At 38.8% G+C, this 22,915-nt stretch overlaps 2 protein-coding genes across 6 annotated transcripts; one reads left to right on the top strand and one right to left on the bottom strand.

The window, feature by feature from the left end:
* Nucleotides 1-1,144: 1,144 nt before the first annotated feature.
* On the bottom strand, nucleotides 1,145-8,492 carry LOC122874728 (pyruvate kinase PKM-like). Its single transcript, XM_044192989.1, has 11 exons — nucleotides 8,368-8,492; nucleotides 7,018-7,184; nucleotides 6,768-6,859; nucleotides 5,248-5,379; nucleotides 4,944-5,130; nucleotides 4,555-4,825; nucleotides 4,318-4,468; nucleotides 4,080-4,232; nucleotides 2,872-3,038; nucleotides 1,734-1,915; nucleotides 1,145-1,549 (listed from the first exon to the last, which is right to left on the bottom strand). The coding sequence occupies exons 2-11, from the start codon at nucleotides 7,154-7,156 to the stop codon at nucleotides 1,443-1,445; spliced, it is 1,581 nt and encodes a 526-aa protein (XP_044048924.1). The 5' UTR covers nucleotides 7,157-7,184; nucleotides 8,368-8,492; the 3' UTR covers nucleotides 1,145-1,442.
* A 5,588-nt stretch (nucleotides 8,493-14,080) lies between these two features.
* LOC122874727 (protein mono-ADP-ribosyltransferase PARP6-like) lies at nucleotides 14,081-21,930 on the top strand. 5 transcript variants are annotated; one of them, XM_044192986.1, is made up of 23 exons: nucleotides 14,082-14,616; nucleotides 14,839-14,921; nucleotides 15,502-15,579; nucleotides 16,661-16,755; nucleotides 16,850-16,910; nucleotides 17,017-17,107; nucleotides 17,206-17,272; nucleotides 17,440-17,589; nucleotides 17,682-17,811; nucleotides 17,962-18,093; nucleotides 18,935-19,030; nucleotides 19,147-19,239; nucleotides 19,326-19,451; nucleotides 19,554-19,619; nucleotides 19,753-19,820; nucleotides 19,948-19,996; nucleotides 20,172-20,284; nucleotides 20,394-20,466; nucleotides 20,700-20,769; nucleotides 20,892-20,971; nucleotides 21,064-21,121; nucleotides 21,228-21,312; nucleotides 21,427-21,930. In XM_044192986.1, the coding sequence occupies exons 2-23, from the start codon at nucleotides 14,919-14,921 to the stop codon at nucleotides 21,521-21,523; spliced, it is 1,881 nt and encodes a 626-aa protein (XP_044048921.1). In that variant the 5' UTR covers nucleotides 14,082-14,616; nucleotides 14,839-14,918; the 3' UTR covers nucleotides 21,524-21,930. The 5 variants fall into 5 exon arrangements, with proteins under 5 accessions (XP_044048923.1, XP_044048921.1, XP_044048922.1 ...); XM_044192985.1 differs by having other exon boundaries at nucleotides 14,083-14,616; nucleotides 14,844-14,921; nucleotides 21,058-21,121; XM_044192984.1 differs by having other exon boundaries at nucleotides 14,083-14,616; nucleotides 21,058-21,121.
* The last annotated feature ends 985 nt before the right edge of the window (nucleotides 21,931-22,915 follow it).

Genomic DNA, 22,915 nt, shown 5'->3' with positions numbered 1-22,915 from the left:
TGCTGCTTTTAACTAAGTACAAACTTTCTCCAATTATTTCTCCAACCACTGTACACTTTGGGATTAGAAATGCTGAAAGACAACTCAGAGGAGCTTTCTGGAGGTTATTATGGAGACCCATAGTGTTATATTATGCAATATTGAATCATTTAATCATAATAATCATATGACTAAATACAAACAAAATATCTAATATGACCATGTAATGAAAAAATCCAATAATAAAAATCAAAAATGTACAGAGCAGAGCCAGTTATGTGATTGGCTGTTGCTTGGCGTGGAAGAACAGACAGCCAATCACATAACTGGCTCTGCTCTGTTTGTCTTGATTAACAGACAACTGATAAAAAGCAGCATTGTTAAATAAAACAGTCATTGAGAGAAATTACGTTGTAAAATAAAAACTGACCTTTGGAAAAGGACATTTTGAAATAAAAAAAATAATTTTAATGAGGTATGTTTTAAAAATTGTGTTATTTCACAATATTATGGTTGTATTTTGTCTGTATATATTCATAGGATTGATTTTTCATGTCTTATTTATTAATTAAATATTTAATACTATCAGTGCCTGATAGTGCCTGAGCTTTTAGCTTCTTACTCAAGGCTTTGTCTTGCATTCATTGTCCTTGAATTTGAACAGACTTGACCTGCTACATAAACTTACTGTGTGAAAATCAGACTGAGACTGAGTGCCGTGGTGTCCAACAGTGATCTTGTTAAGAATTCATCTCAACCGGCAAGTTCACCAACGTTTTGCAAATTCATTTTGTCTAAGGATGGCATATGTTTTCAGTGTCTCTTTTGCCACATTAGATCATTTATGCTCTTTTAGTAACATCTTTTATTAACATCGTACTACTGATTGACCTCGGACACATGGCCATTTAGACCATCTAGACCTTTATTTTGGAACACCACTGCACATACTTGACCATGACCACTGACCATAAACCACAATGTGCCTGGTTTGAATCCAGCCCCAGAGCTTAGTTGCATCTATCTCTCCCTTGTTTCCTTTCATCTCTCCATTAAAGTTGCCTAATGGCATAAGGCATAAAAGAAGAAAAATGTATCCTGAATGAAAAAATTACTCTCGTCTCAGTTTAGTTTGACAGTGATTACAAGAGGAAGACAAACACAGTTGACCCAGTAATTCCTTTTAATGGATAGAAACACACATGACAGAAAAGTTTCCTCTAAAAGGTTTTGAGTTCAGTCTCTGGCAGCAGGATTTAGACAATAAATAACATATGGATGACAGGCATCAGGGAGTTACTGTCTGTGAACGACACCATCAAAAGTCCTTTGAAGGAGCGGCCTGGTTTTGACTTTCTGTTGGTTATGAAGACCAACAGAAAAGAAATGTCCGACACAGGGGGAGGTAGGTTACAGGAGAGGGGAGGGGAGGGGGAGCGGTTACTAATGTCCTTTGATGACGTTCAAGGCACCAGCACAATTCTCATAGTGTTGGTGTAACCGGAACCAGGGCGCCAGCCGGTCACAACAATGGCCACATCACCAGGCTTGAAAAATTTCTGGTGCTTGCCTACAAAATGAAAAGAGAGGGATTAGTGGGAAAACAAAGGATTCAATTAATTAAATATATAGCCTTGTGACTCCTGGTGATGAACAAACTGATTCCACACCTCTTAGCTTTTCACTCCCTCCTAATAATTTTACTGTTCAAAGTCCTCTTATTTGAGAATAATTCAAAACACATAAACACTCACCAACTTCCAGGGCAAAGTTCACACGCAGGTCAACGTCCTCGGCCCAGACGTCGTTGGCAGGCTTGGTGTAGAGCACAGGGTAGATACCGCGGTACAGGTGGGCCTGGCGGGCGGTCTGGCCACAACGAGTCACAGCAATGATGGGGGCACGGGGCCTGTACCTCGACAGCATGTGAGCAGACCTGCAGGTAACATGTACAAATTATTACAAAAATGTTTCAATTTCAACCCCAATTCTAAAAATTAGTGCCAAAACTTTAACCTTCTTTGGCCGTTTCAGGGCTGTGGAAAGAAGTTGCAAAACACAACAATTGACATATTATCACTTTTTAAGTTGATATGGCGAACTTGTTAGCAAACACTTGCTTTTTACACATCCAGCAGTTGTGTAGCAACATTAGCATTCATTTGAAGTTGTGTTTGTGTCCATCTGGCGAATGTAAGTCCAATATTCACTTTTTTTCAGCTCTGTTTTTTGGTCTCTACCAACTCCTGAGGGACATATCTGGCTCTTTAGCTGCTAAATGCTCCACTATGTTCACCAGCTAATCGCTAACACCTGTCTGTCTGCTGTTTGGTTCTGGACAGGTAGTGTGTTTTTAGAGCTTTTTCACAGCTGAAAATGACACTATGAGAGCGTTGAGAGTGAGCAAAAACAGACAATTTGAGGGCCGGACAAATGAAACAATGAGCTGAAAGATGCTATAAAGCTCCATAAAAAGGGAAAGGGAACAGCAGAGTCAGGAGATAATTCTCTGTGATCCACTGTTAATATAGAAATATTATATAGCTCCTTTATATGCTGTTATCATTAAGAAGTCCAACCAGCTGACAGTAGTACGTGTGTGTATCGTGTTGTGAGGATAAACTCCCAAATGGAGAGGAATGAACAGGGAGTTAAAATTAACTTGTGAAATGTCAGGGTTCAGATATCTAAAGGTCACAAGTGGAGCACAGATTGCGAGTGCCGTGGAAGTTGGCACACTTCATATTGTGTTGGGGAGGGAGCGGAGGCAGAGGGATAGAGAGATATTATAATGCACCAGTTTCTTTGCTCACTGTGGGCGCCGTGGAGGCTATTATGAGTCAGAGCTTTACAGAGGAGATTTACAGGATGGACTTCTTCTTGGAGTCTCACCTGCCAGTCTTGGTGAGCACAATGATGGCGCTGGCGCAGCACTTGAAGGAAGCCTCAACGGCACCGATAGCGACAGACTCTGTAGGGTCACGAGTCAGATGAGAGGTGCGACGCAGCTCCTCGAATATCTGCCTGTGGAACATGGCTGCCTCGGCTTCACGGGCAATCTGAACATGTGAAAATGAAAATAAAAAAAGCAGAGTAGTGTCAGGCTGCAGTCACACAGCCAGTTTTAACTGCAGGAGTTAGTTTGTATTTTAAAGGACAAAACAAAGAGGCAGTTAACCTCAGTGCAGAGGTCTTCATACCTGAAAGCACACTGAGACATGAAGCTAAACAACAGTGGCGGCCATGATGTCCAGGGACTGTTGCTGTGCACTGCAGATCCTCAGACACATGCTAATTGAGTAATATGATCACACAGTTAAAGCACAATGCAAGAAGACAAGGAGAGATGTTTGGTAGCAGATGGACAGAGGGAGGGGCGGTGTAAAGCAAGTTGAACAAATACTAAACAAGCTGTTAGTAAAACCCAAGCTGATACCAAGGATGTGCTCACAATATAAAAGCTACTTTTCTCTTCATACTACATGATTTAGAAAATATAACTTACACCACAAAGCAAACATTATCTACAATAGAAGCATTCCTGTCTTTCATGGACTGTTTATATTTACTGCTGCGAGTAGTACATTTTTAAGTTACTTTTTTCAATGTCTTGGTTACTTGTTTATTATTCATGACCTTGATAATCACTGAACTGGGGATGCACCATTATGGAACTCGTGGTAAGCTAAAACGTGGATTATTGTGTATTTTTCATGATCAGTACATGACCAAATTAGACTGATGTGACAATTACAAGAGCAAAATTCCTCTTCAGAATTATTTTTTCTCTTTTAAGCGCAACAATCAGCTTCAGGTCTCTACAAAACAGTGAGCCTATGTATATAAAGCCCTGACAAAAAATAAGAGTGCAAGACCATTAAGTGACCAGCACCAATGTGTTGCTTGATCATGTGAATTTGGTAGCTTTTTGTCATTAAAAACCATTGGCACCATTTTTACGTCAAATTAAAAAAAAACAACTTACCAAATCATGCAAAAACAGTGGTATGGTGTTTTAACATTGCTATGAAATATGTCTATATTGTGCACACATGCACTGAACACAATATAACACTTGGGACCCGTCAGGGTGTTCTTACCCTGTGCTGTGTGCGCACGGCCTCCAGGGGGTAGTCTCCCTTGGCGGTCTCACCACTCAGCATGATGCAGTCGTTGCCGTCCAGCACGGCGTTGGCGACATCACTGGCCTCAGCGCGAGTGGGCCGAGGTTTCTTGGTCATGCTCTCCAGCATCTGGGGAGAAACAACAAGACTCTCTGGTACACTTTTCTTTTTCAAATGTTTCCCACAAAACAGTCGTCCTTCTGATGTCACAGACCTGTGTGGCACAGGTGATGGGCTTGCCGATCCTGTTGCACCTGCCAGTCATCATCTTCTGGGCGATGAAGACCTTCTCTGTTGGGATTTCAATGCCCAGGTCTCCACGGGCAACCATGATGCCATCACTAGCCTCCAGGATCTCATCAAATCTATCAGACAAATAGAATCAGATTAACAATCCTCCAAAGTTTCACATCTGTCCAGATTCAAGAGTGACCACTGGGAATCCACCCACCTGCGCACACCCTCGTGGTTCTCCAGTTTGCTGATGATCTTGATGTCCTTGCCCTTCTCGCCCAGTGCTTTCCTGACAGCCTGAACGTCAGCAGCCTTACGGATGAAGGAGGCGAAGACCATGTCAACACCCTGCTCCACGCCAAACTGCAGGTCCTGAATGTCCTTCTCAGACAGAGCGGGCAGGTCGACAGCAGCTCCAGGCAGGTTGACGCCCTTCTTGCTGCCCAGCGTACCGCCATTCTCAATCTCACACATCAGGTAGTCGCTGCCTTAGGACACACCGAATGAAGAGAAACTTAATTTCCACCAGTAAACAGAAAGGTGAAAGCAAAATCTGCATGAATGGTAGACAAGATTAGCCAAACAAATGATTGTTTGTGCACTTACCAACTTCTTTGACCTTGAGGGAAATCAGACCATCATCAATGTAGACATGGAATCCAGTCTGCACAACCTTGGTGATGTTCTTGTAGTCGAGCCATAGAACTTTCTCATCACATTTCTCCATGTACTGGTTATCAAGTGTGAGCTTGATGGTTTCACCCTTCTTGAGCTCAACCTCAGCAGTGCCACTCTAAATAAGACCAGGGAGATAGCTTGTTCATTCTCAGAATGAAACCGTCATACAATTGTTTGTGCAATAAATCAAAAATGGCTTCATTGAAGCCTTGGTAATTTGGCCAGAACTCACGCCCTTGATAAGTCCGGTTCTGATTTCTGGTCCCTTGGTGTCCAGAGCGATGGCCACTGGTCTGTAGTCAACAGATCCTGGCACGAAGCTTTCAGCTGCCTCACGGACATTCTTGATGGTCTCAGCATGGTACTGTATGATGAGGGGCGTTAAAACAGATGTTATCACATTGAAACCCTCAATAAATCTAGCACAGCATAAAAAGTGAAAGAATTTACATTAGTGAATTACACTAGTTAATTATTACTACGTCATAATACCTTATTTTATTTTGGCGGCGAAACGATTATCTCAAAATGTGTGGTTAAGTTAATACAACAACAGGTGGACAAACTTGGTCACGCAGTCACATGGACAGCACGGCACTGGTTACATAACTACATGTATTAAATCTTGTATGACAGCTGCAACACATTTTTAGCACATGACATTATTCAGCCTTTAAAGCAGGGTGTTTGACAACTTAAGGAAAAACCAAATTCTTTTCATTTCCTACTTAATGTGAGAGCACGTCTATCACAACTGCTACGCTGCCTGTCTACAGCTATGGATCTAGTAAATGCATACTAGATGCAACAAAACAATAACAAATTCAAAGTCTAATCTGTACACTGAATAATGAACGCCTCACTCCATGGTTTCACTCCATGCCTTCTACTCGTACTTTTGCTGTGAGGCTGACTCTCAGAGAAGACCTATTTATAGCTGTACTGACAACTGACACACCAATGAGACAGAGGTCAAATATATTTTGCCCTTCTCATAACAAATCACGTATCCACTTTGTTGTGATTTTCTGGAGTTATGATTATCAATTTATTATTTTTGTTGCTGAAAACATGGCAGACATTTTTATTTAGCAGTGCTGAGCAACCACACCACTGCACAGACAACTCAAAAGCCACTCTGAGAGTTGAGTTACATTGGAAAAAAATCACTGCTGTTAACCTTTGAAGATCCAAATATCAACTGCGGGTGTTACTACAGCTGATGATAGATGTGATGGCTCATCCACTCAGGTGACAGTGAAAAAGGTAAAGAGGTATGACTTTTAAAGGCGAGGGGTCAGTAGTATAAGGTCGGCCAAAGACTTGGCTGTGATGCAGTTGGCTCGCCAAATCACAAGCTACAACATAGACCCGGCTCTGAGGGGGCAAGTACACGCTCACAGATCACATTACAGCCACAGACAGTTACCAGGCCACAAGAGTAATGCCACACTGACTTCTGCAGCTGTAAAGAGTAAATCCACCTTGAATCACTTGCAGAGGGTAAAGAAAATACGGCTGTGCTACTCTGTCTGGGGTCAAACTCTCGAGCATGTTGCACTTTTGCACACACTTGAATCAGTGAGGTCACAGCAAGTGTTTTGGCTTTGACAGCCGCTGGTGAATCACCTGCTGTGACGTCACCATTTGGGATTGTGTAGCGCAACGGGCTGGGAAGTTCAAGTGAGGTTTTTGGAGATGCGAATAGTTAAGTAGGGACAAAACATAATTTGCTGAATATTTCTGACTCACTTCATGTGTGCCATGAGAGAAGTTCATTCTTGCAATGTTCATCCCAGCCTTGATCATTTCCTTGGCCATGTCCACAGATCGGGAGGCAGGTCCTGCATGGAGACAGGTGAAGGATAGGATTTTACAACTCTGAGCTATATGTGAAGTTTGTAAGGTTGTGTTGATGTTTTAAGCCCAGATACAACGAGATAATCTTTGAACGAAGTGTGTAGAAAGTGATGAATCAACAGGGTTTGTTAACGAGTCTGACCGATTGTGCAGATGATGCCGGTGTTGCGAGACACAGCAGGTTCAGAGTCGATGTCCAGCAGGCACATGTGCTCAATGAAGGTGTCCGCCATGGCAGCATGCAGCTGCTGGGTGTGAATGATATCCTTTGACTTCGACATGACTGGATCTGTGTCTGTAGGAAAAATCCTGTGGAGACACAGAAGGAAACAAGTGCGATGATCGATTAGTACCTGACAACTCTACCTCTGACATGTATTATAGGTTATATAGGATATTTCTTTTTCTTGGGCCACAGACAGAAGACAGTCCAGGTAAATACTTTGAGTTGTGGTCTAAGTGGTGACTAAAAGGCTCCTGACACACTGACACTAAGTACTTGTAATAGAAGATACATTGAAAGTAACAAATTATCACATAAATGTGAGCACATACATATTAGTATAGTATGGAAAGTAAATCAGAAACTACATTAAGATTCTATCAATTATCTCAATGTTAAAGTACACACTTATAGTGAGGTGTGACCTCTCCATGAAGTCTCCACTAGTGGAGAGTGTCTGTGCAAGCTGACCAAACAGCCTGGGCATAAAGCAACAATGACAGTATGTGCCTGCCTGACTGCACTCTCCCACATTCCAGCGGGAGTTTATGTGCAGCTGAAGAAGAGGAGCTGGTCACTTTTAACAGAGGCTAAAAGTAATTCATACACATAGAAGAATAAGTGCAGGAGGAAGCTGAAAAAGATTATTTATGCTGCTCAAGGTGCAATGCGTGTTGACCATCCAAGTTATCAGGATTCAGCTTACAGTTGGCTACAATAGAGGTATACAACATGCATGACAAACGTGTGTTGTCAGTCAGGGCATGGAAACATGGTGTGTGTGTGTGTGTGTGTGTGTGTGTGCTGGGACATCATTCCTGCCCACTGCATTCACATAAAATAACATTCCCAAGGAGGGAAATTTGGCATTACAGCAGCACAAGAAGGAGAGCAGAGATGTAGTATTAGAACAGGACACAGATCAATAGATAAAATATATACAATTAACAAATCAAAGTTAGAGCGCTATATGGGACTTTACCCTAGTAAAGTGCGGATAAAGGAACTGTATGTGCAAAAACCAATAGTGCGCTCTCCTGATATTCCAGATCAAAGTGACATTTAGATACAGTATAATATTGTATTATATTATATAAATGTAGCCATTGACGTTTTATTAATTAGTCATATAAAGATTTTAAGAGAAAAAGTTTCTTCAGTGATTGAAAAGACTTTTTAAAAACATGATAAGAAATAATCATTTGATTTAAACATTCAGTCAAAACTAATACAAACTCTCCTCTCCACGCTCTACTTGCTGTTACTCACCTTCTGGGTGAACTTTGCAGGGACCAAAGGCGCCACTGGTTCTGCTGCAGCGACAGGTTTTATTCCCCTCACTAACCGGAACTACTTTTTCTGTGGGAATGAGACCCGGTGACGCGGGATATAGGGCGCGACAGTTAAGGCCAGATGTACCGTTTGGAAAGCGAGCTGAGCCGTTTATTTTTAACACGGAAGTTGCTTTCTAAACGAAAATATCAAATCCAATGTCAAATTTCCGGATAAAAGCACAAACGTTGGACAAATATTGAGGGAGGATACAGCGCAGGTGCGAGTGTTGTTCGCCGGGCCAAGCCAATACTTAAACATGAGCACGGGTCACCAATGTGGACCTGAGGCACCTTAAATTATAAGCTACGTGACCTTTTGACTGTAATTTAGGCTGTGCTACTTTACTTTCTTCTGTATCTTATGTTCTTTTACGACTATTATTGTTATTATTGTAGGTTTTATTTTCTTTATCTTATGTATCTCAAGGTGTTGCTTCATTGGCATGTTGCAATATTGGATGTTTTGTGGTTGTCTGTAATTGTACCTTGATAACTTCTTTCTGAAAATGGCAATAAAAATGTTTTTAAAAAAGCTTTAACAGGCAAAATCACAAAAAAAAAATATTTTTTATTTTATGTGACTCAAGACCATGATTACATGGAATGGAACACAAACAGAACATAAAATAATAACAAAATGATAGCACAAGGCATGGCTAAAGTACAACAAATAAACAAAGGAAGAACATCCTTCAAAAAGGCACCTAGTTTACAAATAACTTTTGGCTTATCTGACTGTAATAACAAAATTAATTTAGCCAATAATTCTCTTTTTAACTGCGACACAGAGTGGGTATCTTCCCAGCTCCCCATAGACCATATTATTGCAGGTTTTATTTAACTTTTAGGGTGTACTTTGTAAATTTGAGGTATAGTTTTTCCAATATATCTATTTTTTCAAACCCCCACACCCCCTTCGCACGCATACAACATAACTGGTGTAACCGACTTGTCAAAAACATCTAGAGTGATATCTACAGGTAAGTCAAATTTTCTACATTTAGAGAAAATGACAAACATTGCACAGGAGGCTTGCTTATGCAGCTCCTCAATGGCAATCTTAAATAAACCATTATGATTCATAATGACACCGAGATATTTGAAGCAATGGACAGATTTTCTCCATTGCCTACAAACCGTAGTTAATATCAGCTTTTCTACAACCAAAAACTGTGACTTTAGTTTTTATCACTATTAACCTTTAATTTCCATTTCTCACAGAAATCACACAAATGGTCTAATGCTTGTGTAATCCTTCTTTTGTTGTATTTTATGAGCTAATTGTAAGGACCAGCCTTTATTTTCTATTCTGACCTCTGACCCCAAACTTCACTCAACCCATGCTTAAACACAATTATTGTTTTACTTAAACTCTAAGCACAAACTACAAAACTGTTAAAGCTCAATGTATTAACTTTTAGAGATCTCAGTTTTCTGTTCTTTTGAGGACATTTTGGTGAAAACAGAAATACAAAAACCCACTTACTTTTGATTTGGTCCCTTTAGCTTCCTTTCCAGGATCCATTATCATCAACATCATACAACATCTGATAAGAAATGTTATTTATTTGTCAAGATCCCACATTGCTTCAGATGCACACCTGGTACCTGGTCACAACTATGTCGGGGACCTTATTATTTATTTCTTTATTTCATTGGCATGCCATTTTTTTCTTTATTTACTATTTATTTGATATTTCTCTCTATTTTGACAATTTTCCTCTCCTTTTATGGTTTCACTATGATCTCTCATTTTGAAGCTGGACTTCATGTCATATGGTTGGACGGGCAGGGCTGCATACTTTTAGGTTGTTTCATGAGCTCAGTGTGTCTGCATTCCTGCAGCATGATATGACAGTCCAAATGCACTTAGAGCTTGATATACAGTGATGGAGTTTCAAAATGAGAAGAAAGGTGCAGCCTAGCTGAAAATTCCATTAAGTGGAGGATATGACAGCTGAAGAGTCAAAAGTAACAGTGGATGCTTGCAGAGATGCAAATTACATATATACCTGCTGCCATATTATACAGATGGACAACTGCATTACACTCAGTGAGGTGTAGCAACACAACCATCATATATCTGGTCGTCATTCTGTCAAGGTCTGTTATGGCGTATGTATATATAGTTGAGCCATGTTGGGCTCCATCTAGCATGAGGAACATGATAGGAACATACTGTACTGTGCCACACCATAAAACTAGATCCACCCAGTGCCATGTTCAATATATGTTCACTCTCCCATATGTTATTTAATACAATCAAAATGCGCTGTCTCAGCCCTGCTCAGAAGCACTCATTCGTATCTACTGATAGGGGTTACTCCATTTTTTTTACTCTCTGTGTGTATATGTGTGTAATACTTTTTACATTCCTCAAGTTTTAGCAGCCGTTTTTATTGCAAATTTTTTAAAAGAAGTCAAAAGAATATAAAATATTTGTTTAATTGCATGGGAAGGCTCAAGTTTGCTCATCTTCTGTAGTTCTTTAAAAAAAAAAGCTCTGTGGTAAGAGCAAAGCTGGTGTCTTAATTGGCTGACGATAGGCAGCTAATTAACCTTAACATCCTCAGAGCTGAGGTGTAAAACAACAAAACAATTTGTAACAATAAAAATAATGTCTCTAAATGTTTATGCGCTCCAAAGTTTCAGCTGGACCTGTGTGTCATTTATGACCCCTGTATATTCTTGGAGCATGTGGATGCTGTGTTCCTTCAAGAGGCGGAAATCTGACTCCAAACTGACTTTCACCCATCTCCTGCATGCACAACCTAAAGTGTGAAAGCTAGCTGGAAGCCACTGGAGCCACTGGCTGCAGAAAAATGCCAGCAGTACTGATTCCAGTTTAACGACGGGTTAAACAATAACTTATTCTTTTAAAATGACATCCAATGAAATGGTCACAGTTCTCAGTTCACCTGTTGAATGCGTTCAGTTTTTATACATTCACAACATCACTGCAACACACAAGTTATTGTGATGATTGGCAACCAAATGTATGAATTGTTCTTACACATTACATTAGGAAACATGTATATATATTCTCACAGGTCAAAATGATTTCCCTTATTATTTCACATCAATTTAACAAAACCACTTATCTTTTATTTTTATCTACATTTTCAGTTAATTTCCCTGTATGGTAACTACACACCCTAGCAGTGTCCTAAATCCTTACTACATACTAATTCTAATAAGGTTCTGAGTCTGTAGTGTGTTCACACTGCAACACACTCAAAACAGTCAGCATGCATAATAAACTATGCTTCAGTGGTGGAGGAAGTATTCAGTTCCTTCATTTAAGTAAAAGTACTAATACCACACTGTAAAAATACTCCATTACAGGTAAAAGTCCTGCATTGAAAATGTTATTAAAGTAGAAGTATATAAGTATAATCAGGAAAATGTACTTAAAGTACTGAAATTAAAATTACTCGATGCTGAAAAATGGCCGCTCAGACTGATTTATTATTATATCATTAGATTATTATTACTCATGCATTAATGTAATAGTCGGATTTTACTGTTAAGCAAAATTTTAACTATTTTGCATTGGACTGGAACTAATGATTATTTTAATTATGGATGAATCTGTTGATTATTTTCTCAATTTATAGATTGATTTGGTTTGTAAAAATTCTGAAAATAGTGAGAAATGCTGTCACAATTACCCAGAGCCCAAAGTGACACCTTCACAGTGCTTGTTTGGTCAAACCAATAGTACAACATTTTAAATTCTTCAAAATAAATTAAAATAATTAACACAATTAAAAGGAAAAACAGCAACATTTGTGAAGCTGAAACCATTAAATATTTTTGCATTTTTACATGAAAAATGACAAAATTATTATCAAAATTAATTTTGTCGATCGATGAATCAACTAATCGTTTCAGCTGTACGTTTTCATTTGTTTTGTGTGCAAAAATCTCATCAGTTAGGTAAAACAGCTTTGTGAACACCCCAGAAAACTACAAATAAGCATCAAATGTGTGGGAAAACATTTGATATCTATTTGTGAAGTGTAACTGTCAGTGACATTCCAAAGTCACAGTTTGATTTTTTAAGACAATTAGTATAAAGTATAGTGTATCCAGTCAGTACAAGATTTGGGACACACTGTCCTTCTGTGGGGGTTTCGCTCTCTCTCTCAACAACAGCTCTCTCTTGTGGACAACTGGTTGAAGTGTCTAGAGCGTGAACCTGCAGAACAACTGAAGAACATCACTGAGGCTCAATACTTCTGCTCTCTGCTCACATGGAAACACAGTAATTACAACATCAGCTGCACCATATGTTAAAATCGGTTTTATATTTAATGCTTTTTACAAACTTGCAAATTTTTTCTTGACTGAAATGTGAAACTAATTTGGATGTGTTTGGATTGTGTTTGTTTGTCTATATGATTTTATGCTGTATATATAAAGAGGTCTAGCTTTCTGGGGTGTCCTGGCAGTTAAGACCCATAACTGCAATGTCCCAGGTTCAAATCCAGCTTGGGACCTTTGTTGCTTGTCATTCCCTCTTTGTATCTGCTAATATACTGTCTGTATCTTGACTGTTATTTTCAAATATAAATAATAATAAATTATATAAATAAATAATATAAAGAGAGAATCAAAAGAGAGAGATCTTGATCTCAATTACACAGCCTGTTTAAATAAATTATTTACAAACTTGTATTTATCTCAGTTTACTGAATAATAATACTTCTCTGTGGACTGTTTGGTGTCTAAAACAGATGCAGTAGATAGCGTTGGTTGCTGTGGAAATGATTCCTGTATCATTCACTGAGAACCTGTTGTTCATTTATCTCGTGGGTCTGACAGATAAGGCCTGAACGTTATGATATAACAGTAGGTGTCTCAAATGAGAAGGGGGTGGATACAACAACACAAAAACTGCACAATATAATACAATATAAATCAATATCCCTGCAACAAATGCTGGCTTTGTGAAGCTGATAATGTTCTGACACTGTGTCTGAGATGTGATGACTCACCTCATCAGAAATTTCAGTTCAGTTCAGTTCAGATCTTTATTGTCCCACAAGAGGAAATTCTTCTTGCAGCAAGGCAAACACAAACATAAAACAAGAAACATAAATGCAGTAAGAACAAACTGAGACAATTGTAGTAATTAAATGTGCTGTACTAAGTACACAATTCAGAATAAAACAAGGGTGTACGAAAGTAACGAAAGCTGCAACATGAAGAATAAAGATAAGAAAAATATTGTGTTAAGTAGAGCGGGGAACCAAGAGGTGGTTTACAATATATTAGAATTAAGAGCACTTATTGCACATGAGATAATGAAAACTTGGACCTGTTGCATTTTTGGAAACCTGTATAAGTTTTGCTGCTTTGTATTTGATTTCTTTTTATTCTTATTGATCATGCACAGCCTTGAAAATGGCAGTATACAGTACACAGAACAAGGGTTCATGATATTGTGCCCACCCTCTATAAATAAACACAGCCACAACAAACACCCATTTGTGTCTAAGTGGATTACTCTCAGAAAAGCACTTGCTGAGGGAAGACTTGCACAGATGTATGCAGTCCTAGAAGTGTCTAATCTGGCCAGACTGCAGAGCAGCAGGCGACTGCTAACAAGGGTAACTGCCGATTAAGGTCAGACTGCAGCACAGCAGGCAGACAGGAAGACTAATAAATGCCAAACATCACCTGTATCACCATCCTTCAACTCTGCCACCTGGGATCTTTGCTCTCATCACAGTCTTAAAACTGATTCATGAGCCTGACTTTTCAAGATTCTGAGGGATATATCATGTACACTGTGGAAAGGATGGCAGTCATGTCACAGAAATAGGACAGAGATACTGTAAGTGTGGATAAAAGCGTGGACTTAATGCCCTGGAGCTGCAGGTCTCATCCTCAGCCTCTCCTCTGTCTGGACCAGGTTCAGCTGATCAGGCTGTCAGTATCTGCAGCCAATCATGTGACGCTGAAGTCCGAGACATGTAGGACTTCCTGCTGTTCAAAACCAGAGGGGGAGAGGACAGCCAAACGCTAACAGCCAGCCGAGCCATCAAACAGGAATATCCATTGTTTTTGCTGTTTGATGGTCACATATGGAATTAAGATTTTCCTTTATGTTGTTGTAACTGCGTTGTTTGTTCAACTGGGATATGTGGAAACTCCAAGTGTTTCTCGGGAAGGAAAGGTATCATTAACACATTATTACCAAACATGTTCTTCCATCTTTTGAATCATTATGCATAGCATTTTCAATAATGTCTCTGAAGAGAGAGATAAAGGGACGCAAATAAAAATGATCTTGGTAATGAAAACATATTTTAAATTGTGTAGAAAATACTGACAGTAATAAGTATATTTATATTGTAAAGGTAGCTGAATTAATTCAAGTCACATATGTTTTTCCTAGCATAGTGTTTAATTGTGGCAGTCACAGTGGAGGGAACAGACTGTTGACTGTTGCTGAAGAAGTGCCAAAGAACTGAACATATGGTGAGTCTATAAGTCCCTCTTCATGCTGTATTCTTACTATCACACAGCCTGGATATGTTTTTAGTAAGCTGTTTGCATGGGCAGGCAATAGACCTATCCTTTTAAGAACTGAAATCATTATTAAATCGATTAGTTCTATAAAAATGCCAGAAATCTAATCTTCTATGATATTAAATTCAATATCTTTGGGTTTTGGACTGTTGGTCTGACAAAGCAAGACATTTGAATATGCCACCTTGGGCTCTGGGTAACTTGGTTAATTGGTTAATTTACTGATTAATGAAGAACATAATTAGCAGATTAATTGATAATAAAAGCAACCGTTAGTTGAAGTCCTATCTTGTTTTGCAACCACCAGATGTGACACGGCAAAGAGATTATATCATGAGAGTATATGTATCATATGTCCGGTATTGAAATGTTCATTGTCTACAGTAGATGTAGTGTTAATGACCTGCTGAAATCAGTGGCAGTCTCAGCAACAAGGTTAGTTGACTTTGTTTGGGTGGACAGAAGGAACAAATTAGCTGTTTAAATGAGAGGATCTTTTGATTGACAGCTCTTCCCATTAACCCGACAGGAGACTGAGTGTGAGCGGTGGACGGAGAGCCAAACTGATGAGGACAGTGACGCAGAGGAGGCCCTGTGTGGATTCCATGTAAGCATTACTTTGTAGTGGTTTGAATGTTATTTTAGCACAATGCCAAGTATCATCACACACTTGAGTAAAGACAACTATCTACAGAAATGGTTGCATATTAAGGTTTGATTAAAAAGTTATCATATGGTCACTGGATGTTTGTATGGCAATGGCTCCCTTTGGCTTGAATTTTGCGGAGTAAAGTGTCTCTTGGAATGTGAAACCAGAATATAAACACTTAATAAATAGTTTATAATACACAATGTAGCTGTAAGCAGATGTAAGGACATTTCAATATAATTTAAGTGTTTATTAATGTATTGTAACATCCATAACAGGTGTATAAACAGATAATAAATGATTGATAGACATAAACAAAGCCTTACGGTGTGTTATAAAACATGTATTAGCTGTTAATACACAGGTACAGATCATTCACAAGCAGGTTTAAAACTGTTTATAAATGTGTTCCAAACACATGAAGACACAATGAGCTTCAAGGTTGTTTCTTGACCTCAGAAATAGTAGTTTGATAAAAGATTATTAACTTAAGGTCCACTTACTAGATTTCTTTGGGGGCTTTCAGCAGCATCTCGTGGTCTTGATGTATTAAGCATCATTAGCAAATTAAGTTTATGAGAGTAAAGAAATATTTATAAATGAATAAATAAATATGTCATTAATTAATATAATAAATATATGTATAATAAACACTTAATCATAATCATATTGAATTGAATTGAATTATTTATTATGCTATATTCATGCTTCACAGGAGGAGTTATGCAATTACAGTTGACAAATACATTAATAAACACTTAAAAATGTCCTTAAATATGCTTACAACTACAAGATAATGTGTTATAGTATGTTATAAACCATTTATTATTTGTCTACTGCTTATAAAAATGCTAAATACAAAACAGAGGTTGATAAAATAAAGTGTTACCCACATTTTCTATCTTAAGAAATAGAAAAGAAATAATAGCCTTCTTCTCAGGCATTAGTGTAAGAATCTGTGAGTGGTTTAATCCCGCAGCCCCCTGAGTGCTGAGCTGTTTGGACCATAAGGTAAGTGTGTTAGTGTTTGTCTTGGCAGGAGAGCTGTGCCACTGACCTGTTTCACCACCCCCAGCTGGATACTGACATAGAGGCAGTCAGGACTTTGTATTCAGACTCTGCAGTCTCTATCAGGTCAGAACAACTTTTCTCATCCATGACCTTGAAAGGAAAGGATCTCTGCTGCTTTTCTACATTGCCATATGTCCCCTTCCTTTTCCTCTGCTAGGGAGTATGGGTCAATTGATGATGTGGATGTTGACTTAAACATAAATGCCAACTTTTTGGATGTAAGTTAAATTTACTATACACTCAATTCAAGTACAGTATATCGACATGTTTGCTGCCATGGCATCTTGTTGTGTTTAACATGATTACACTGTTTGGTGCCCACAGGAGGATGTGGCCAAGGCCTGGAGGGTTAATCCATCAGAGCCCATCGTTATCCGTCTGCACTTATCTCTGTCTCAGTATCTGAACGGACCTGGTGAGCATCAACAACACTGCTGCGAGCCAAATTGACTATAAATTTAGATTTACTGTAAGTCAGTGTGACACCTGATTAAGTGATGTTTCTCACCACAGCACCTTCAGTCGAAGTCTTTCAACCATCCAACACAGATCATTTCAGCCTTGGGAAACAACTACAGAAGTGAGTGTTCATATAATTTTCATGGCAGCGATAGTTAGATTTCTTAGTGCATTATTACAGATGTCACATCAAACTTTTCAGTTCACATATGGATTTTAAGCCCTTTCTATGTTATTCATAGCCCACCTACTGATTGCTCTGACCAACTCTTCATTTCTGTTCCCCAGTATTCTCACAGTCTTCTTATCTCGGGAGTGGAAACATCTGACCAACGAAAACATTGTAGTCCGACAGAAGAGCAGACACAATTGGTTCAGGCCAAGTGGAACCATCAAGAAATTTCGTGCAAGACTTAGCATCTGGCTCCCACTGTCAAAGTATGTGACACTTTAATTAATTCAGCAGTTTCATTGCTGATTCAAGCTGTTCTTGAGTCGCTGTTCATTGCTTCCTCACTCACCTTGAGCAGGTCCAGTGAGCTCCAGGAGCCAAAGATCATTTTACCAGTGATGAAACTGAACCGTTTCAAGAATCATACAACTTCTTACACCATCAAGAATCCCACAGGAGAGCTTTTCACCTACACACCCAGTGGAAAAGTGAGGACTCCATCTTCAGCTAAACTAAAGATAATTCAAAATACACCTCTGTGACATTCACTTGAGTATTTTATGGATGCGTCTGTGTTTCCAGGTTTTCGTCTGTTCTGAACGTGTTTAATAATAGTGTTTGTGTCCCTTCATCCACAGAGGGTGGTCGTGTCGGCAGTCAAGTCATCAGCACAGCTTAGTACCAAACAGCTGATAGAGCTGCTTTTCTCCTCCCAGGCCATCAGGCACTGTAAGACCACCCCGACTCTGCAGCACGGCTTCTTGGTTCAGGTAAAACACAAGAAATCAAGGAGGTTATATTTTGTCAGAAAGAGAATTTAAAGAGTAACTGCGCTCAGTCTCATAATCCAGCTTGTGCTGACAACTAGTGGTGATCACATGCTCTTTCCACAGCCTGTGCAGCAGTGACTTGGCGTGGCACTATAGTACAATGCTAGCACTTGTGTTGTAAAAAAGGAGTAGTAGAAACAGAAGCACCCGGTATCTCAAGTTTCATTTTCAGTTCACAGATCTGAAAAATGGCCAAATGGAAACAATTCATTCTAACATTTCTGCATATTGCACAATTCGTAACAATGAAAAATACCAAATAATCTCAAAAGAAATATTAAATATAAAAACAGTTGACAAGACAATCTCACCAAAAAGTCCACTCAGTAGCTGTTCTGGAGCTTTTCAATCATATCACACAGTCTTCCTTAAGCTTAAGAGCAACGTACAAATGAGGTACAATCCAAGCCACAGTAGATCAAGGAAAACCCTTCTTTGTTTAGTAATACTGTATACTCTTTACACAAAATAACATTGTTATGATTTCACAACTGATCTCAACAAAACCTTCAGAATGTACATTTCTGAGATGAGATCACGGTGAAAGCGACAAGAATTTAAAATCATTTGCTTGGAATTTATTTTGAAATTAATGATAATATAGAAATGAAACATCCATTCTTCACCATAATGTAGTTTGTGTTTAACAATGGGCAAACTGTTGTTTACAAATGTGTTCCACATATTAGTAGGCAATTTTAATTTTAGTTCTAGCTCATTTGAAGCAGATAGTAAGATGGAATGCAAGCAAAATGTCTAATGTTTTTCACTGTGTACACAGATAATGAGGTACGCTGAGCAGAGAATCCCCACGCTGAATGAATACTGTGTGGTCTGTGATGAGCAACATGTGTTTCAGAACGGCCCTATGTTAAAGGTACACTCCTACAAAGAAATGAGCTGGTTGTTTAGTGGCTAATCTACTGAAGCAAAACTAAAAATACAGTTGCCTGTTAATACATTGTTATTATTCTGCTTTATGTGTGCTTTTAGCCAGCAGTTTGCACCAGGGAGCTATGTGTTTTTTCCTTTTATACGTTGGGGGTTATGTCTGGAGCTACAGAAGAGGTTGCCAGTGGTGCAGAGGTTGGTAACACTCATACGCACTTTTATAGGTAGTCTGGATGATGATAGTATAAGATTAATGTATTGCAGTAATGTCTGTTCTACAGGTAGTTGACTTGCTGGTGGCCATGTGCAGAGCCGCCCTTCAGTCTTCACGCAAGAGCATCATATTTGAACCGTACCCATCTGTTGTTGATCCGAACAACCCCAAAACCCTGGCCTTTAGCCCTAAGGTATCAGCTGAACTTATCTAACTTATAACTGACTTGTTTTGTAATGCACTATTCAGTCATTTCTTTACTCTGAAGCAACCATGTATTGTTGTGTTGTGGCAGAGAAAGAGCTACGACAGGTTGCAAAAAGCTCTGGACAGTGTCTTGTTAATCAGGAGGATGGCACAGGTGACTGATCTTAAAAATAAATCCTGCACAACAACAACTCAACACGAGTTTTCAAGATTCACGTCTGGTTCTCTGGTGAATGTTTCCTCTACATTTGCATTAATATTAGATGAAACTATTTTGTCATATCCAGGGTCCATATTCTGAAATAAAGAAGCAGATGGACAAGATAGACCCTCTCGCTTATCCTTTACTGCAATGGTGAGTGACACAATCTATACTAGCATTTCACTCATATTTTTATTCTATCTCATCAACCTGATATGTCATCAAATCCGAATGTTTCTTAGATTCATATCCAGGTGTCTGTTTGTATGTTTGACAACAGGATTTTAGCAAGCAACAGATCACACATTGTCAAGCTTCCGCTGAACAGGGTATGACAGAGTAGTTGACAGTTAGAATCTGATGTCTTAACAGTAGTTGAAAGTTTTACAGCAGTAGTAGTTCATAATTGGCAGCCAAATATGAGATGATTTATTGTGTTTTATACTCATAAATGTAATTCTGTTGTTGCTTTCTCATCATTTTTTTTCACTTGGTGCACAATAGCAACTTAAGTTCATGCACACACCCCATCAGTTCCTGTTGATCAGCAGCCCTCCATCCAAAGAGGCTCGTTTTCAAACTGCCAAGAAACTTTATGGCAGCACCTTTGCTTTCCAGTGAGTAAAATCAAAGCAGTGGCACTAATATAAAACCTTTATATCAACACTATATACAGAATATGATCCCTGCTTCATACGCATTAGACCCTATTTTCTCTTCTTTTAGTGGATCCCACATCGAAAACTGGCACTCTATTTTGAGAAATGGGCTTGTTAATGCCTCCCATACAAAATTGCAGGTAGAGTATGAAAATAAATAAAGGGTTTTGTATTCTTTGAGCAAAGTTAATATAAGCCTTTAAATCAAATGTTCAGAGTGGAGATTTCAACAGACATTTGAGTTTAGCTCAGATTATATTTTTTGTCAGACTTTGATGAAGTGTACAGTTAGACCTATGAAACCTTTTAGGATTTTAAATTGAAATGTTCATTTGCTACAATCTTTCATTTTTTGGCCTTTTTCCTATTTAAGCTTCATGGAGCTGCATATGGGAAAGGCATCTATCTGAGTCCTATCTCAAGCATATCATTTGGATATTCTGGTATGAATGCACACTATACATTTTTTTCATGATACTCTGCATACAAAACGACCCATTTATACAAAGATTACCATTACTTATTGATTCTAGCATGTTTTTTGAAACTTTTCCTCTTTGTTCAGAGATGGGTAAAGGGCAACACCAAATACCCACCAAAGAAGAACTCATTAAGCAATACAACTACATAAACAAAATCAAACAGGTAGATTATCATTCACATTTGTCCAAGACTTGCCGAGATGCACTCTTGTTTTTTGTGTCTCATCCTGTGTTCTCTCCTTGTCGTAGGAACAGATGGGGCAAGCCAGGTTTTTGCAAAACAGGAACCTGAACTGCATTGCTCTCTGTGAAGGTAAATTTGAGATACTATGTATGTGCTACAAAGAGCCTTCATTTGATAATACAAGGACTGATTTTGTGACATAGTTTGATAAGAGTTGTCTGTATGTCTATGACAGTCATAACTTCAAAGGGCCTTCAAAAACATGGGAACATTTGGGTGTGTCCGATATCCGACCATGTGTGCACACGTTTCCTCTTTGTGTGAGTAACGTGAAGCAACAGAGACGTAACTGCCTGGAAAACCTTTCTACCTCAATAGGAAATTTCCAGACTATAGTTCAGATTTCTACAACATTCTGCTTTTGTCTTTCTCAGGTATGAGAACGGCCAGGTGGGCGATGTCCACATCAACACTCAGGAAGCCAGGATCCACAGGGAAATTTTACAAGTAATTGCTTCAAAGCCGTGCTGAGGCTTGGAAGCAAGAAAACACATTGACTGAGAATGGGTCTCAGTTTCTTTGGGGCTAAATTCATTACGTTTAGCTTTCATTGGTTTGACTAGTGAACATAAAGCAATGAGTTGCTTGATATTACATTCATCAGCTTTTGCTTGAATGAAGAACGCTAACTCAAAGGAAGGAAAATACCACCACAAAACCGAAGAAGGCATTTCTTCTTTCTGTTATCAGTTGCAATAATATTAGATGGATCAAACTAGCACCTGTAAAAGCTTATTTTGCCTTATATCTTAATTTACAGTCTGGTGTAATTTAAATCTGTGTCTACCACCAGTATCATAACTCTGTACTGTAAGCACATATTTTGTACATTTTTATAACCACACATTTTTGAAATAAAAGTTTAAAATATTTGCTAATTTTGTCCAACAGATCAAATGCTTTACTTTTACTTGTTGATGCAGATTGCCCACGGCTCAAAGGTCCACTTGTTTAATACGCATGTTGTACCACAAGATGGCAGTGCAACCAATAACAACTACTCTGAAGGCGTTTTCATTGCTAACACAAAGCCAATAACACCCCTGATTGTTATGTTTTGGCAGTTATAATTCGAAATGAAAATAAAAAAGGAGAGACTGCTACAGATGTTTAAATTAGACAGCACTGTGAGCACATTGAAAACTTGGGTGTTGACGTGAGCCTGTGTTATATTCCTAACAACACCAGACAACTGCAAAACACACCAGACAAAAATAATCATTGACAATGAGAGTTTTTTGTGACACATGCAGGGACTCCAGTGAACCACAGCCATTAGCCAAATATTTTACCAATATTCTCATGATGGAAAGATATTCACAGATGGACAGTTAATGTACATTTAATTGACATTAATGACCAGTGGATTATTCTTCTGGGAACCAATTGTAATTTTCTCTGCACTATATTGACACCACTGAGAACCACATCTTTGTGATCATTGTTTGAGTCAGTGAATATCATGGGGTGCATACCATCCTGTGAGGCAGAAATGCACCATTATAACAGTGTAATGGTTCCATATGAGCCCCACAGCTGCTTCCTGACCTCCTACATTGACTCAGCTCCTCTAAAGAAAGCTTTAGGAAAACACCTCTGTTTGCATCTGGATACAGATCTTTTCTTACAAGTTCTGGTTTTATGGTTTTATGCAAGTTTGGCCAAAAAAAAAAAAAGGAAAAAAAAGCAGCAGCTCCAAGGTATGATTGCCCTTATAAATGTCAGTGATTCAAAAGAGGCACAAATTATGTAGCAAGCATTTTCTGGGTCAGCCCAGCAGGCGATGGACTGAAGGGAGGAGAACTGCGAAGTTGCTGTAATAGCCCAAAGGAAGACATTTCTCAAGGACCATATGGCTCTCTG

This window comes from Siniperca chuatsi, linkage group LG4 (assembly GCF_020085105.1).
Source record: "Siniperca chuatsi isolate FFG_IHB_CAS linkage group LG4, ASM2008510v1, whole genome shotgun sequence".
In the NCBI taxonomy this organism is placed as follows: domain Eukaryota; kingdom Metazoa; phylum Chordata; class Actinopteri; order Centrarchiformes; family Sinipercidae; genus Siniperca; species Siniperca chuatsi.
This window is presented reverse-complemented; position numbering and strand designations above follow the sequence as displayed.